This window comes from Ambystoma mexicanum, chromosome 2q, assembly GCF_040938575.1.
Source record: "Ambystoma mexicanum isolate Mex_15411 chromosome 2q, UKY_AmexF1_1, whole genome shotgun sequence".
In the NCBI taxonomy this organism is placed as follows: domain Eukaryota; kingdom Metazoa; phylum Chordata; class Amphibia; order Caudata; family Ambystomatidae; genus Ambystoma; species Ambystoma mexicanum.
In genome coordinates this window covers 1136383289-1136398013 of record NC_090924.1, presented here as the reverse complement: position 1 = coordinate 1136398013, position 14725 = coordinate 1136383289, and the positions used below count along the sequence as shown (strand labels likewise).

Sequence of the window (14725 nt, the reverse complement as noted above, 5' to 3'; positions counted from 1 at the left end):
AATACCCAGGCATTGGACCTTACCCGTACGGATACAGTAAGCCAGTGCACGCAACCAACAAACACAGATGGCAGTTTCTCCTGGTTCTGGACCTAACCCATCACTCTTCCCTCACTAACCAAACCCGTCATCTTTTTTGCAGAGCGACAGGAACATCTGGAGACTGGCCTTGGGTGGTAGCGGTGCACAGTACAAATACACCTAACATGCCTAAACAAGGTGAGGTGATGCTTGAAGGATGAAGATTGGATTTTCACTCCTGGAGTGTTGATGGCTCCTTTTTTATCTTCTTTTCCTGTTCTTTGGGTTGAGAGGAGCATTTCAGGCCAGGTCTAAGGCCCGGACATCGAGGTCCAAGTGTCCTCTGGATCAGATAGCCCCAGGGTAGTGATTTTGCTAATGGTTAAGAAATGTTTGCCACAGGCACCCTCATACACTCAGGGGCTTCGGAAACACATCAGAAACATTCCCCAGTCACATCATTAAGCCCCCCTTCAAAAAGGGGTGCGTCTCCGATGCCCATGAAAATACCATACAGTAATCATGACATAAAAAGATTATTTAAGATTTGCTAAAAACCTCAAATAAATCTGACCAAAACATGATTGTAAATGCAACTCCAAAAAACATGGAAACATTTTCTAGCAACAATACCATAACGGGACTTAGAGTGGAAAATTTCTCAGACAAAACTCAATAGAAAAAGTAGACTTTTGTTAATACTTTATTAGTGTAGTAATCTTTTTCTCAGCTTATTTGTTGGACAGAACATAATGCAAACAAAAATATGTACTTTTCAATTCAATAAAATGACATTCTGAGGATTACTCCTTGCTCAAGAGGGTGCGTGGTGGGGAACGGATTATAAATAATTAGGCACACAGTTGACAGTGTACAATGATATGCACATTTCATTGGTTAGCACGATATTCATGACATGTGCTCTTGGGTATTCCCTCACAACTGTGAACTGTGCTCCAAGGAGTAGAGCTCACTTGTCGCAAGAGTCCTTTCATGAAGTGACAAACAAGACTTTTAAAACAAGTCCTATAAATAAACGCAGGCAGCAACAACGGAATGTACAGTAAGTTGTTGGAATAATACACTGCGAGCTGTATCTCCAACCATTAAAAACATATGAATTTCATGTTTCCAAATAACTGTGTTAAAATATTGCACAAAATTAAAATGTATATTGTGGAAACCATACAATTATTTTTATTACCTTTCTTGATTTGGTAATGTTGTTGCATTTAAAAATGAACTATTTAGTTCTAGTAGACACCAGCAGCATAAGCTTGATGATCCAACATAAATGATTAAAACAAACTGTTTTCTTCTTAATTATTAAGGCTAAAATAAGTGCATTTGTTGGGCAATGGCACAATTATTCTCTGCAGCTACTCAGAGCATTCAAATGCTTGGATAGAACACCCAGTCATCTAAGTGCTGTGTTTTCATAATACAATCAGTTTTCGGCGGCTCGGGGAGGGCAGCTCTTCTAGCAGATTGCATCTGAATGGAATACAGGTTGGCAGAATTCATCATCTAACAAGTTCTAGTTTAAACAACAAAATAAATCCATAATTATTCAAATAAAACATCTGTTAAACAGTTGCATCTTTGAAAACCCTTGCCTACAATGACCAACGTTGGAACTACATTCAAACTTGGTCAGACACCTAACCACTTGTAAACCTCATTTCAAAAGAATGCACTATTCGCAAGTACTATAAAATCTTTCATGAAGGTTGCTTCTTCTCCTAGAGGGGTGTGCATTAGCATGACTGAGCGATCCCCGCCATTTAAACAGTCTACAAATATAGTTCAATAAGTATACGGCGGACTACTGATAGACTTAATCAGTCATTGCTAAACCTAGCACTTTACCCATGTCATATCACAGCGCCACAAACCATCTGTGAATTTAAAATATATATATATTTTTTTAATTGCAGGTTTATGCCTGGCTTTTATCATAATCTCAATTTCAAATCCAAGCAAAACAACTGGATCCTCTGACTTGTTTCACAAAGAGTGTTGTAAAGCTGTTCAACACTGCAGTCTTTCTGGAGCCGCTTTTATGAGATTTAATGTTGCTAACGTACTGATTCAAGGAATTTAGTTCTAGACCTAAATGGCCTTTCACGTGATGATTATAACTTAAAAGACAACTTACTGTCCAGACCTTTCATTGCACTAATTCCCAGTCCATAGCAAAACAGTCCATTTCTTCCACTAGTCCGCAGAAATTGTGCTTAACTTTTCCTTCAATTAATGCTATCGACACATCTTTACAGTTGGCAACGATAGAAAACCATTTCTTTCTCCAGTATGTCTCCCAGATGTTTGAAAAGACCAGCATATCGTTTGAGGCGCTTGTTCTTGGGGCCAGTCTTCAGCTCACTGTTCCACAGAAGCACCACATCACTGAGGACATTCAAACCCGTTCTGGTAGTGATTTTATTAGAAGTGAAAATGATTAGAGCCACAGGTCTTATGGATGCAGGGATAGTCTAATCACACTTAAAAACTGGTGCAGAAATAACAGCATTTGTGTTCGAAGCCCGGAAGGATATGTCCATGCCACTTCAGTCTAGGACAAAGCAACACCATAGTCTATTTAGGGCACAACGTGAGTATTTGGAGTGTCACCTTGTCTGCAACGAAGGCGCTTGAGAAGATTGTAGTCTCTGTTTGTATTTCTGCATTCGTTTTGACCTCGAATGCAGTTTGTTAAATAGCTCGTGGAATTTATACTGAGGAAATAAGGTTTCTAAGAAGCCTTCCAAAAACACATACACCAGTCTCCTGTTTAATTGATTGTACTGAAACATCTCAAAGACCCGAAGGATGCCTTTCCTTGTCGTTTCAGCGCCAATGATGTGTTTCAATTCATCTAAAGAAAAACAAATAAACCATTTCAGTTAATATTTTATTTAATATTTGGTTAGCCGTACAATAGACGTTTGATTTATGGACTCGGTAGTTGAAACATGAATAGCTTTTTCTGAATGTGCAACTCAGAAAGAAATCATGCTGCCTTCATCTCTCCAAATGAGCATTATAAAGCAAAGAAAAGCCAGAGGAGTACTCTAAATTCGCATTTCAGTGGATGATCTAAAAGATCTTCTCCTTACATAAGAGATATATCCAAAGCAAGAACAGATACATTAAGTATATAACCTTAGCTTTCATAAGCAGCAGAGACTACTGTTGTATCCTGGTCTGCCTGTCATACTAGTCATCGTGAATGTAGGTTAGAATGTTGTTGAATGAATGTAAAAACGGAGTGTATGAATTTGAATGAATGTTCTATGTGTTGGGCATTTGGTGGGTGGCCCTTGATGAATGAGGTGGTTGCTCGAGGTCTCCTGTGGTTATATGTAACCTGAAGGCCTATTATGAACTTATACGATTCTGAAGAATAAAGCCTATGAACTTCAAGAATTCCTGCATCCTGAGCCGATTGGGTGCTTGTACTACATAACAGTGTCGACAAGGATGGACTGGCTTCACCTATCGTGTACTTTACATGGTGTTTGTTGGGTGACTGCTTAGTGTTGGTCTTGTCTATGCTTGTAAGTTCATATGCTTGGAATCAAGCTCTGCATTGTATGTCGAACTTGCAGAGGTAGAACAGAGTGAGATGCCTACAGTGAGGTAGTGGGGGCAAGACCCTGGATGGATTTATAAACTAGTAGCAGGAATTTAAAGAGTGTGATTTTGCATGGAGAACCTTCCAGCTTGGTGACAGTAAGAAGAAGGAGGGAAGGATCTGTGCAGAATGAAAAGGGTATGTGTCACAAAGTTGAGGTCTTTGTTGAGGGAAGCAAAAGAGTGGAGGGGAAGTCTAGGAAGTAGGCTTTCGAAGTAGTATAATTTGCTGACCACAAATGGGAGATAGGGGATTTAGTTGACTTGTGAGAGGTGTGGGCAGATTTTTGTAATGTTAAGGAAGTTAGGTTTGGCTGTGCTGGCACCGTGCCTTTGATGAACTGGTAGAGTTTCAGGTTGCTGTCAAAGATAACCCCAAGGATGCAAGACATGGGTGAGGAGGTGAGGTGATCAGGGGCTAAAAAGTGGGGAGAGCAGAGTTTCAGGCAGAGAGAAAAAGGACTTCATTTTTTGAAGAGTTTAATATAAGGCTGCTCAAAGACATCCAGTGGCACATGGTGGTTGGGTCGCTGGAAATGCATTCAGAGATTGCAGGAGTCAAGGAGGAGGAAGGAGAAGAATACCTAAGTATCGTTAGCAGAGAGGTTTTGAAGACAAACTAGAAAATTTGTTTGCTGATGGATGAGGTGTATATGGTGAAGAGGAATGGCCTAGGAATGAGGGGAAGTGTTATCGGGGGTAGGTGCTGGAGTCCCATGCGATTGAGAATCGATGGATAAGGAACAAGTTACTTACCTGTAACTGTTGTTCTCCAGCATGGGTCTGGCATGGATTCACATGCTCATGAATATTCCCCGTCGTCAGGCTGGGAATCCTCGGTAAAGAAAAAACCAGTATCAGTTTCGTTTCTGATCTGTCTTTCGTAGTAGTAACCAATCACTGGTCTCTGCGTCATACTGACCACAGCCAATGACTGCCCTCTACCTAAGCCCCGCCTCTGGCAGCCATCTTCAGATTTGGAAGCACGTGAAGTGGCAGTATGACCAAGTGAAGAACCGCAGAGGGGTAGGCGGGAGGGTTCGCATGCGAATCCATGCCAGACCCATGCTGGAGAACAACAGTTACAGGTAAGTAACTTGTTCCTTCTCCAGCATGGGGTCTGGCATGGATTCACATGCTCATGAATAAAGAATACATAGCAGTACACACATGCACAACCACGGGAGGTGGCAAAGGCTCAACATTAAGCATTATATCAAACTCAACATTAAGCAAATCTTACCTCCTCACCAGGCTCACCTTAGGCGAACAGGTTGCGCAGCACTGCTTGGCCGACCCTGGACTCCTCCCTGGAATCCCGATCGACACAGTAGAATTTCGTGAAGGTGTGCGTCGACCTCCACGTAGCAGCCCTGCAGATGTCCAGCAGGGGCACACCAGATAGGAACGCCGTGGTAGCTGCGATCGCTCTGGTGGAATGGGCTCTCAGACGGCCAGGCAGGGGTCGGTTTGCCAACCGATGACAGTACATGATACAGCCGGAGAGCCATCTGGAAATGGAAGCCTTTGAGAGAGCCTTCCCCTGATTGACAGGTCCAAAGTTCACAAAGAGTTGTGACGTCTTCCGAAAACACTTCGTGCGGTCACGTAGAACTTCAGCGCTCTAGCCACATCCAGCGAGTGCAAAGTCCTCTCAGCCGGCGACGAAGGCGACAGGAAGAAAACAGGCAACACCAAGGGGTCGTTGAGGTGGAAGTCCGACGGCACCTTGGGCATGAAGGAGGGGTGCGTCCTGAGCACTACCCTTGTGTCGTGAAAAGTCAAGTACGGGGCCTTGCAGGAAAGGGCCTGGATCTCTCCCACCCGTCGTGCGGAGGTGATGGCCACAAGAAACGCTGTTTTCCACGACAAGAACTTCAACGGGGCCGAGTGCAGAGGCTCGAACGGAGGTCCCATGAGCTTGGTCAGCACCACGTTGAGCTCCCACGCCGGGGCCGGAGCCTTCACCGGCGGGAACGATCTGAACAGTCCCTTCATGAACTCTTTCATCAGGCGATGAGACCACAGGGACGTGGTTCTGGTGTATCGGGAGATCGCAGCAAGATGAATCTTGATGGACGCGTGCGCCAGTCCAGCTTTGGCCAGCGTCAGTAGGTACGGCAGTACTTGGGGAGCCGTAATCCGTAGAGGGTTAATCTTCTGTGCGTGGCACCAGACAGAGAACCTCTTCCATTTGTGTCCGTAGCATTTAAGAGTAGAGGACGCCCTGGCCTTTGCAAGAACCTCTCTGCAGTCGGCCGGTATGTCGTATCCTCTAAACTCTAACGCTGCAGGAGCCAGGCCTGCAAGTTCAGCGACTTCGGTTCGTGGTGGAGGATGGCGCCTCCTTCCCTGGAGAGCAGATCCGCGTCCACTGGCAGCTTGATTGACGGGGACGCTGACAAGTCCAGAAGGTCCGGGAACCATATCTGCCTCGGCCACGCAGGTGCGACGAGGATAATCCTGCACCGTGACCTCTTGAGCTGGTTGATGAGCCGGATCAGCAATGGCAATGGAGGGAACGCGTATAGGAACAGGCCCTCCCAGGGGAACGAGAAAGCATCGCCCATGCTCCTCGGCTGGGGAAACCTGCTGGCGAACCTCCGGCACTTGGAGTTCGTCGCCGTCGCGAACAGATCGATCTGGGGTGTGCCCCACCGTCGGAAGAGGCGGTCCACTAGATCCTGTCGTAGTTCCCACTCGTGGCACGAGCGCAGCTCCCTGCTGAGTGGGTCGGCGATGGTGTTTTTTATCCCTGCCAGATGAAACGGCACCAGAAACATCCTTTGGGCGACGGCCCAATGCCACAGGTCCTGCGCCTCCTTGGACAGGGCTGGGGACCTGGTTCCGCCCTGTTTCCTGATGTAAAACATGGTGGTGGTGTTGTCGGTGAAGATCCTCACCACCTTGCCCTTGAGGGACGGAAGGAAGGACCTGAGGGCCCAAAACACTGCACGGAGCTCCAGGACGTTGATATGGAGGGACTTCTCCGTCGGGAGCCAAAGGCCTCTCGCGTGCAGATTTTCGGTGTGCGCTCCCCACCCTTCCAGGGAGGCATCCGTGGTCACTGTCTCCTGGTGGCCCGGTGTCTGGAAGTCCATGCCCGCCGTCAGATGCGCGCGGGTGTCCCACCACCGGATCGCTCATCGGAAACTCTCGTCGAGAGTGATCCTCTCCTCGAAGCTGCCCGTCGTCTGAATCCAGCGCGTGTCCAGGAACTCCTGCAACGGGCGCATCCGGAGCCTGGTCAGGGGGATGAGGTAGATGCAAGAAGACATCATTCCGAGGAGGGACTTGATGGACCTCACCTTGGCCGCGTCCGCAACCAACATCCGCTGTACCTTGCCCAGAATGGCCCTCGTCCTTTCCTCCGACGGGGAGGCCAGAAGGGACACTGTGTCAAGCTTCGCTCCCAGAAACAGTGCGTCTTGTGCGGGCACCAGGTGGGATTTGGCGTAGTTTACAGAGAATCCCAGGTCCGTGAGAAGTTGGACGGTCCTTGCTGTGTGCTCCACGGCGAGCTCCCTCGTCTTGGCTCGGATGAGCCAGTCGTCCAGGTAGGGGTAGACGTGGATCCCCTCTCGGCGCAGCTGCGCCGCCACTGGTGCGAGGCACTTGGTGAAGACCCTGGGTGCCGACCGTAGTCCGAAGGGAAGGGCTCTGAACTGATAGTGACGCCCTTGGACCACGAACCTGAGAAACTTTCGGTGTCCTTTTAGGATGGGAATATGGAAGTAGGCATCCTCCAAATCCAACGACGACAGGAAATCGCCCTCCTCCAGCTGACCCAGGACGTGTTGGAGGGTGACCATCCAGAACTTCTGTGCCTTGATTAGTTTGTTCAGTCGTCGTAGGTCCAGGATGGGGCGCCATCCTCCCGTCTTCTTCTTCACGAGGAAGTATCTTGAGTAAACTCCGGAGCCCCGAAGCCTCTTTGGGACGAGTTTGATGGCGCCCTTCCTGAGCATCGCCTTTACCTCTAAGAGAAGTTGAGGGATGTGAAGTTCTTTCCTGGCCACAGGGGGGACGCGCGGGCACCTTCTTTGAAACTCGAGCGCGTGGCCCTGGGCTAGGGCGTCCAGCACCCAACAGTCGGTGGAGATGGACTCCCACGCGCTGACGAAGCTCGCCAGCCGGCCTCCCACCGCGGTGCTTCGGTGGGGGCCCGACCCCACGGCCGGTTCAGTCCTGCTTCGACGAGGCTTTGCCACCTTGACCTCCTTGGCGACGACGGCGGGGTCCGCCCGACTTGCCTCGTCCCCTGTAAGCTTCCTGCGACGACGAGCGGTCCGCTTGACGGTAAGTGGAAAACCCGCCGCCGGAACCTTTGGAGGCGCCCTTGCCTCCGCCGCTCCGAAAGGGCGGCCGCCGCTGCTGGAGAACCCCGAGAGCCCGGGCCGTCTCCGTGTCCGCTTTGATGGCTTGAAGGAAATCGTCCACTGTTTTCCCAAACAGGTTGTTTCCATCGAACGGCATGTCCAGGACTCTGGTCTGCACGTCTTGACGGAAGTCAGTAGCCTTGAGCCATCCACGCCGCCTAAGGCACACGCCGTTGCCAAACGGGCGAAATCCAGTGTCGGCGATGTCCGTCGCAATCATGATGGCGTGGTCCGACGCCACCTCACCTTCCTGCAAGATCTCTAGGGCGTCCGCCCTCTTGTCGTCCGGTAGGAAGTCCAGCAGGGTGTCCAGTTTGTACCACAGCTCCTTGTCGTAGCGGGCTACGATAGCCAAGGCGTTGGCCGCCTTAATCGTCGTTGCTGCAGACGAGATGACCCTGCGCCCCATCGTATCCAATTTCTTTCCCTCGCCGTCCGGCGGGGAAGTCGACGTGGAGGCCGCACCCCCCCGCTTTCTTCCTGGCCGCCGCGGAGACGACAGAGTCCGGGGTCGGCTGTGCCCGGAGGCACAAGGGGGCCGCGTCCGGGACCCGGTACTTCTTCTCGTACCGATCCCTTCTAGCCGGCGTCGTGGATGGGTTCTTGAGGAGGGCGAGGCCCTCATCCCAAATATCGTCCAGTAGAAGCACGCGAGGACCGTCTTCCTCTTGGTCTCGCGCCGTTGATAAAGGAAACCTTCCTTCTTCTTCTCCTCCGGGCAGAGCTGGAAGAGCTCGGATGCCCTGGTGATCATGGAGTGAAACGATCCAATCTCGTCGGGCGGGGAAGCCCGGGTGGGAGGTGACGACGGCAGATCCTCGTTGTAAACCTCGTCCGTACCCGTCGCGGCCGTGTCAGTCCCCGTATCATCGCCACGAGTCGTGGACGGGGAGGAGGGCTGAGCGGGGCGCGACGGCTGAAAAGGAGGTGGAGGGTGAATCCTTCTTTTCTTAGGGGGAGGGCTCCCAGAAGGGCCTGGCTCCGGGTCCCCCGACGGGAGTGGTTCCACCGCTGGTGGTAACGGCAATCTCGTCCTTATCTCCGAGCATAAGGACTGTATAGCCAACAAAATGGCCGCCGAGTTGTCTTGCGGCGCTGGTAGAGGGGAGTCCGACGGGCGGTCAGGGGCCCCGTCGGCACCCTCGACGATATCGTCGTCTCCTGCGTCGGAATCCCTCCCGACGGGCTGGTCTTCTTCCACGCCAACGCCGTGGCTTAAGACCTCGATCAGCTCTTCCTCAGAGGTTGAGGCCGAATCCACGACGACCTCCTGCCCCCCCTTTTTCTTCTCCGCCGGGAGTTTCACGGGGGTCCTGTCGATGGGCATAAAAGAGGACTCCCTCCGCGGTGGCAGGGAGACTCTGAGCCCCGAGGTCGCCACCACTGGTGTAGCCTCCACAGGCTGAGCCAGGGCCGCCGCGACTGTCTCGATAGAGGCTTTGGCCGGATGGATTAAGGCTTTCACCACCCTAGGTGCGCTCACAGCCTTCTCCTTGGGGGGGGGGGACACTGCCTCGCTCCCCCTCCGATGGGGCCTTCGAGCTCGACCGGGGCCTCTCCAGGAGCTTCGCCGGGTGCTCGGCCTTCCTCTTACCCGAACCAGAGCGTTGGCTCGTGGTTGATGGTGCCAGGGAGGATGCGCCCTGCCTGGCGCCCGTAGAGCCCGACCGTTCGGCGCTCCCGGTGCCAGCGGACTCGCGGTGCTTGGCCTTGTGTTGGACCCCCGTCGCCAGGGCGTCCTCAAAGGTCTTAGAAGACCGCTCGGATTTCTTCCTCTTCTCCTCGCGTGACGGGCTCTTCCCTTCCAGCCAGTTGGCGAGACGTTGATGGCGGTCCTTCATGGTCCGCTCCGACATGTTGGCGCAAAACGCACAGTCCTTCTCCACGTGCGTCTTGTCCTCATGTAGGCAGTAAAGACAAAAGAAGTGTTCGTCCTCCTTAAAGACATTCTGCAGCTGGCATCCAGGGCAGACCCTGAACAGCTTTCCGGGCGTCGAGCTTCCCTTCTCCTGGGCCATGTCCGATATGGGCCTGAGAGACTTCTGGAGTCCTCCAAAAGCGTAGCTCGACGAAATCTTCACCCTTGAGGGGCGTAGACGAATCCGACACGGGTCCCCGTTGATCGGATGAAGAGTCGGTGGAGCTTGAGGCTCTTTTTGACCGAAAAAACAAAGTTTTTGAGAAAAAACGTGAAAAAATAGCACTAACGCTCGAGAGCAATAGCACGAGGATCCCAACACTTGAACGTGCGGTAAAAATCTGAAGATGGCTGCCAGAGGCGGGGCTTAGGTAGAGGGCAGTCATTGGCTGTGGTCAGTATGACGCAGAGACCAGTGATTGGTTACTACTATGAAAGACAGATCAGAAACGAAACTGATACTGGTTTTTTCTTTACCGAGGATTCCCAGCCCGACGACGGGGAATATTCATGAGCATGTGAATCCATGCCAGACCCCATGCTGGAGAAGTGGTTCTTAGAGAGGTAGCTTGAAGCCCTGGGGGAAAAGATTTTGAAGATGGGCTGGATGATCCACAAAGTCAAAAAGACAGCAGAAAGGTTTAGAAGGATGAGAATGAATAAGAGTTGTGGACATCGGGAAAATAATTGGCAACGTGGATTAGTACAGTTTCAATCTAGTGTTTGGACCAGAATCCAGATTGGAGGGGATCAGCAAGTAAGTGTACCTCGAGACAGTGGACTATGCAGTTGAAAACAACCCTCAATAATTTTAGAATGGTATGGAAGGAGCGAGAAGTCTTTTGGACAAACGGCTGTTGAAATCAGCACTTGGCTTCTTTAGGAGAGGTATGACTGTGCCTGTTATCTAACAGGCTTGGAATATACCAGCTGAGAGAGAGAGGTTGAACAAGAGGCAGAGGTTAGCAGAGGTGACAGATGCATGTTCCTTAAGCTGTGGTGCAAAGTGTTCAAGTGGCGTGCAGGATGGTCTGGCAGAGTTAAGGATGGTTAGAAGTTCAGTGGGGGGAAGAGATAGAGAGGAGAATTAAGGGAAGATGGGTAGAGGGAATAATTAGGGAAGGGGTGGGAGAGAGAGAGAAAAGAGGGCATGGTGTTCAGATTTTGTGGGACATAAATGGAGAAGTAGGAGACAGTCATTGGCGGAGGGACAGGAAGGAATTAGGCAATTCCTTGTGGGTAAAGGAGGGCCTGAACAAACCCTGATAGTATGCTGGTGGAGAGAGGAAACACGATTAGTGCAATAGCCAAATCCTTCTATGACGAGCGCTGGTGTCAGTGTAGCCAGAGAGTCTGTGTAGGGAGTGGGAGAACGGTTGTAGCGTAAGCAGTGACACATTATTTCCTCAGCGGCTGAGGAGATCCAGGATTGAGGACACAGGTGAGAGGTGGTGAAGGAGAGGGCATGGTAAAGTAAAGGCAGGTTCAATGGAGTGAGGACACAGAGGCGGAAGAGCTTGGAGGTCATGGGGTTGGGCTTGAATTTATGTTTGGTGATTTATGAGGGAGGAGTCGAGGGAGGGGTGGGAGAATAGAGATGGTGAAGTGAATGAGAAAGTGGCCAGAAGGTGAAGTGTCAATTGTGGGAGCAGAGGAATACGAGATTGAGAAAGTTGCCTTGGTTGAGGGTTGAAGTATTATGTAGGTTGACTAGTTAGTTGTCTCGAGAGTGGAGTCAACATAAAAACAGGGTCAGGGGGCTTAATCATATTGGAAAGGTTGTGCTCATCGATAATAACAGCAGGCACATCAGCTGGGAGTATTCCGAGTAAAAGAACAAGATCAGAGAAGAAGAGATTGAGGGTGCCCGATGGGCAGTACACGAGGAGGACAGCAAAAGGTGTGTGAGAGAGGGGTTGTACCGAGGGGATATGCTTAAAGGAGCAGGGAAAGTGAGGGAAAGAGGCAAGGCCAATGTTAACGGGTGCGATGGCGGCAGTAACATGGGCAGGAATCCAGCAACATTTGGTGAGAGTTTGGGGTGATGGGCATCAAAATGATTTCCGAGCAAGGAATGTTTCTTAGAAGAGGGATTTGGCAATTCAGAGACCTAGGGTGAGGGCAATATGAGGAGCAGGGACAGAGGAGGTAGTTGCTCGTCTTCAAGGGCATCAAGCACTTTACTAGCTAATAAAGAACGTGAACCCATAAACAAATGTAAAAATATTCACAGACAAAATCATCAAGATTAAAAGCCACACTGATAACATAAAAAACAATCACAGATATCTCATCTCATAATGCTCCAACATGGTCAGTACTCCGGATCACAACTATGGAAGAACTTACAAACATTCTTATAGAACCCAAGGTCCCCACCTATGAGAAAAACGTGAAACACAGAAAACACACCCATTTCTCTCCTGAACATGTACAACATATTAATGATTTGAGTGATTTTCACAGACACACTGAAAAGTGGATAGCCCCCACTAAACAAAACAAGATAACATAGAAAAATACTGCCCTACTCCCCATCTATCCTGCTTTGGAAAGATAATTGAGGAGACCATAACTCCCAAACTACACAAAAGATCATTCAGCATAATCGTGCTCAAGATTACCAGTGCAACATAGAGACCACCACCATTCAGGTAATCGATAACACTCATCATGGACCAAGGAGTCAGTGCCTTCTCGCTCAACCTTTTATCCTGTATATGACAAAGCTAACCACAATGACAAACACCCTTTCCATCTTTATAGTATTTAATACCTCACTGCTTTGCTGATTTAACTCCTACCTCACTAATCCACAATAGCCTATCCAGATTAGTTCTTGTAGGGTGCCCCAAGGTTTCATCCTCTTTCCAGTCTTCTTTAACATTTACATGGAGCCAGTGGGGCACTCCTTGCTGACATTAACATTAAAATTCAACAATATGCTGAAGAATCTCTACCTAAAAGTAAACTTTGTCAACAACATGCACCAGGACTGGTCCTTTTCCAATCATAGGTAGATGTTGAGTGCTGTTATGAAAATCAACCCAAAAAAGACTAAGTTCATCCTCCTCGAAGGTGCCACCCAACACACCCAAATCCAGAACTGACTAACATATTAAACTCAGTGGCTGTTTACCACAAATTACCCCTAGCGGAAAGTTCTCTGGCTACCCTGTAGACCGACTGCTAGTCCAAAACACACACGACAAAGACACAGTTTGCCTTGTACCAGCCGTAACTCATGTGCAGAATCAAGTACTTTATACTCATCTCGATCTTCAGAACTGTTGTCCTCCAATGCTCTCCTACGTGAATGGTGGGAACGGCATCTTTACAGATTGACTGACTGCTACTCTGGCCCTGCTGAAAGTTGTCCAGCACAGTGTAGCCCACCTCCTCTCAGGACAGAGAAAATGTAACTACATCAACCCCCACACTCAAGGAACTGGAATGTGTAACACTTCAAACCTGCAACACCTACAAAGAACTAATCAAGACGTTGTTACACCTGGCTGAGAATCCCACTATTTCAGGCGCCCAACACAACTACAGAAGTGAAAGCATTTCCACATTGCAAATCACAAAGTGCAAGGAGGAGAAAAAAAAACATAAGCATTCTCCTGCCACGCTCCAACTTTCTGGAACAACTTTACTAGACACAACAGGTTATCTCCCCTTAAATGGCACTTAAATGAACAAAAAACAGAGCTTTTCAAGAGACACAAAGAGCAGCGATGATAGGATATGGATAACTTTGATCCAGTCCATCCATGCTTAATATAGTACTATGTATGCCGTTCTCCATCTCTGCCACTGCTTATATCTAGATTTGTGCTTTGTAAATCACTTACTTCAATACAAATATTCCAACGTCCCTTACCTGACCAGAACATAGAATAACACTGCCCCCCAATAAAAACATAAAAATCATGATAATTGTTCAAATCAAGCGTGCTGCCGTCAATCTAGAAATGTACTAATCATCCGGCTTGTGCAAGTATATATTAATTCTTATTACAGCCCAACACCTGCACCAATTAGGCAAAGGGAAATAGCTATAGCAAAATCACAACTCCCCACGAGAGCCCCAGTAGTGCACATACATCCAGAATGTGGCTTAGGAACTCTGAATGACAAAGTTTTAATTAAACCAGTGTGTGAAAATATGATTGTCACTAATAAGGCAGATACTATGTATAGGTTCAATGAGGCTTATTTTTGAAATCTTTTTCTCATCTTACAATTGTTTGCATTGTACATCCTCCTTTAGTCCATTCTCAATTCCTCTTCTGGGTTCCCTCTTTAGTCCTCAGTCTTCTCTGGTGTATTGATCTCTTCCTTTTAATAGGCCCAGGTAAAGTGCTGCTGCTCCCAGACGTCCTCTTCCTTCAAAGGCTGGCAAAGGAATGACAATATAAGTCGAAGCCTGTTCCTTTCAAATTCCCAACCCATCTCTGATTTGATGACCAGGAAGCTCACACCTTAGTTGTGAATAGAAAAGGGTTGCCTTTGTTCCCGTTTAACCCCCCTTGCAGGCCACTCGTATGGTTTGGGACCTGTCTGGTTAGGTAAACTGTGGGACGTATGCCTTGGATCTGTACCCAGAGTGTATGCGTTCATATCCCTGCATTGCAGCACCCCATTGGTGTAAGGGAAAACCATCCCTGCAGTCCTTACGCTCCATGGACCCCTTCTTTATGTGAAGGCCGAGGAATTATGGGAGGAAGTGGCGAGGCTGGTAAGTAGAACATTGCTGCTGACTGAGGCT

General features: G+C 49.0%; 1 protein-coding gene across 4 annotated transcripts in view; it reads right to left on the bottom strand.

The window, feature by feature from the left end:
• Positions 1-708: 708 nt before the first annotated feature.
• SNX13 (sorting nexin 13) overlaps positions 709-14725 on the bottom strand; it is a 2094218-nt gene continuing 2080201 nt past the window's right edge. For all 4 annotated transcript variants that reach the window (XM_069648499.1, XM_069648500.1, XM_069648501.1 and 1 more), the window contains one exon: positions 709-2899. In XM_069648499.1, the coding sequence (XP_069504600.1) occupies positions 2652-2899 (248 nt within the window). In that variant the 3' untranslated portion in view covers positions 709-2651. The remainder of the gene's footprint in view (positions 2900-14725) is intronic.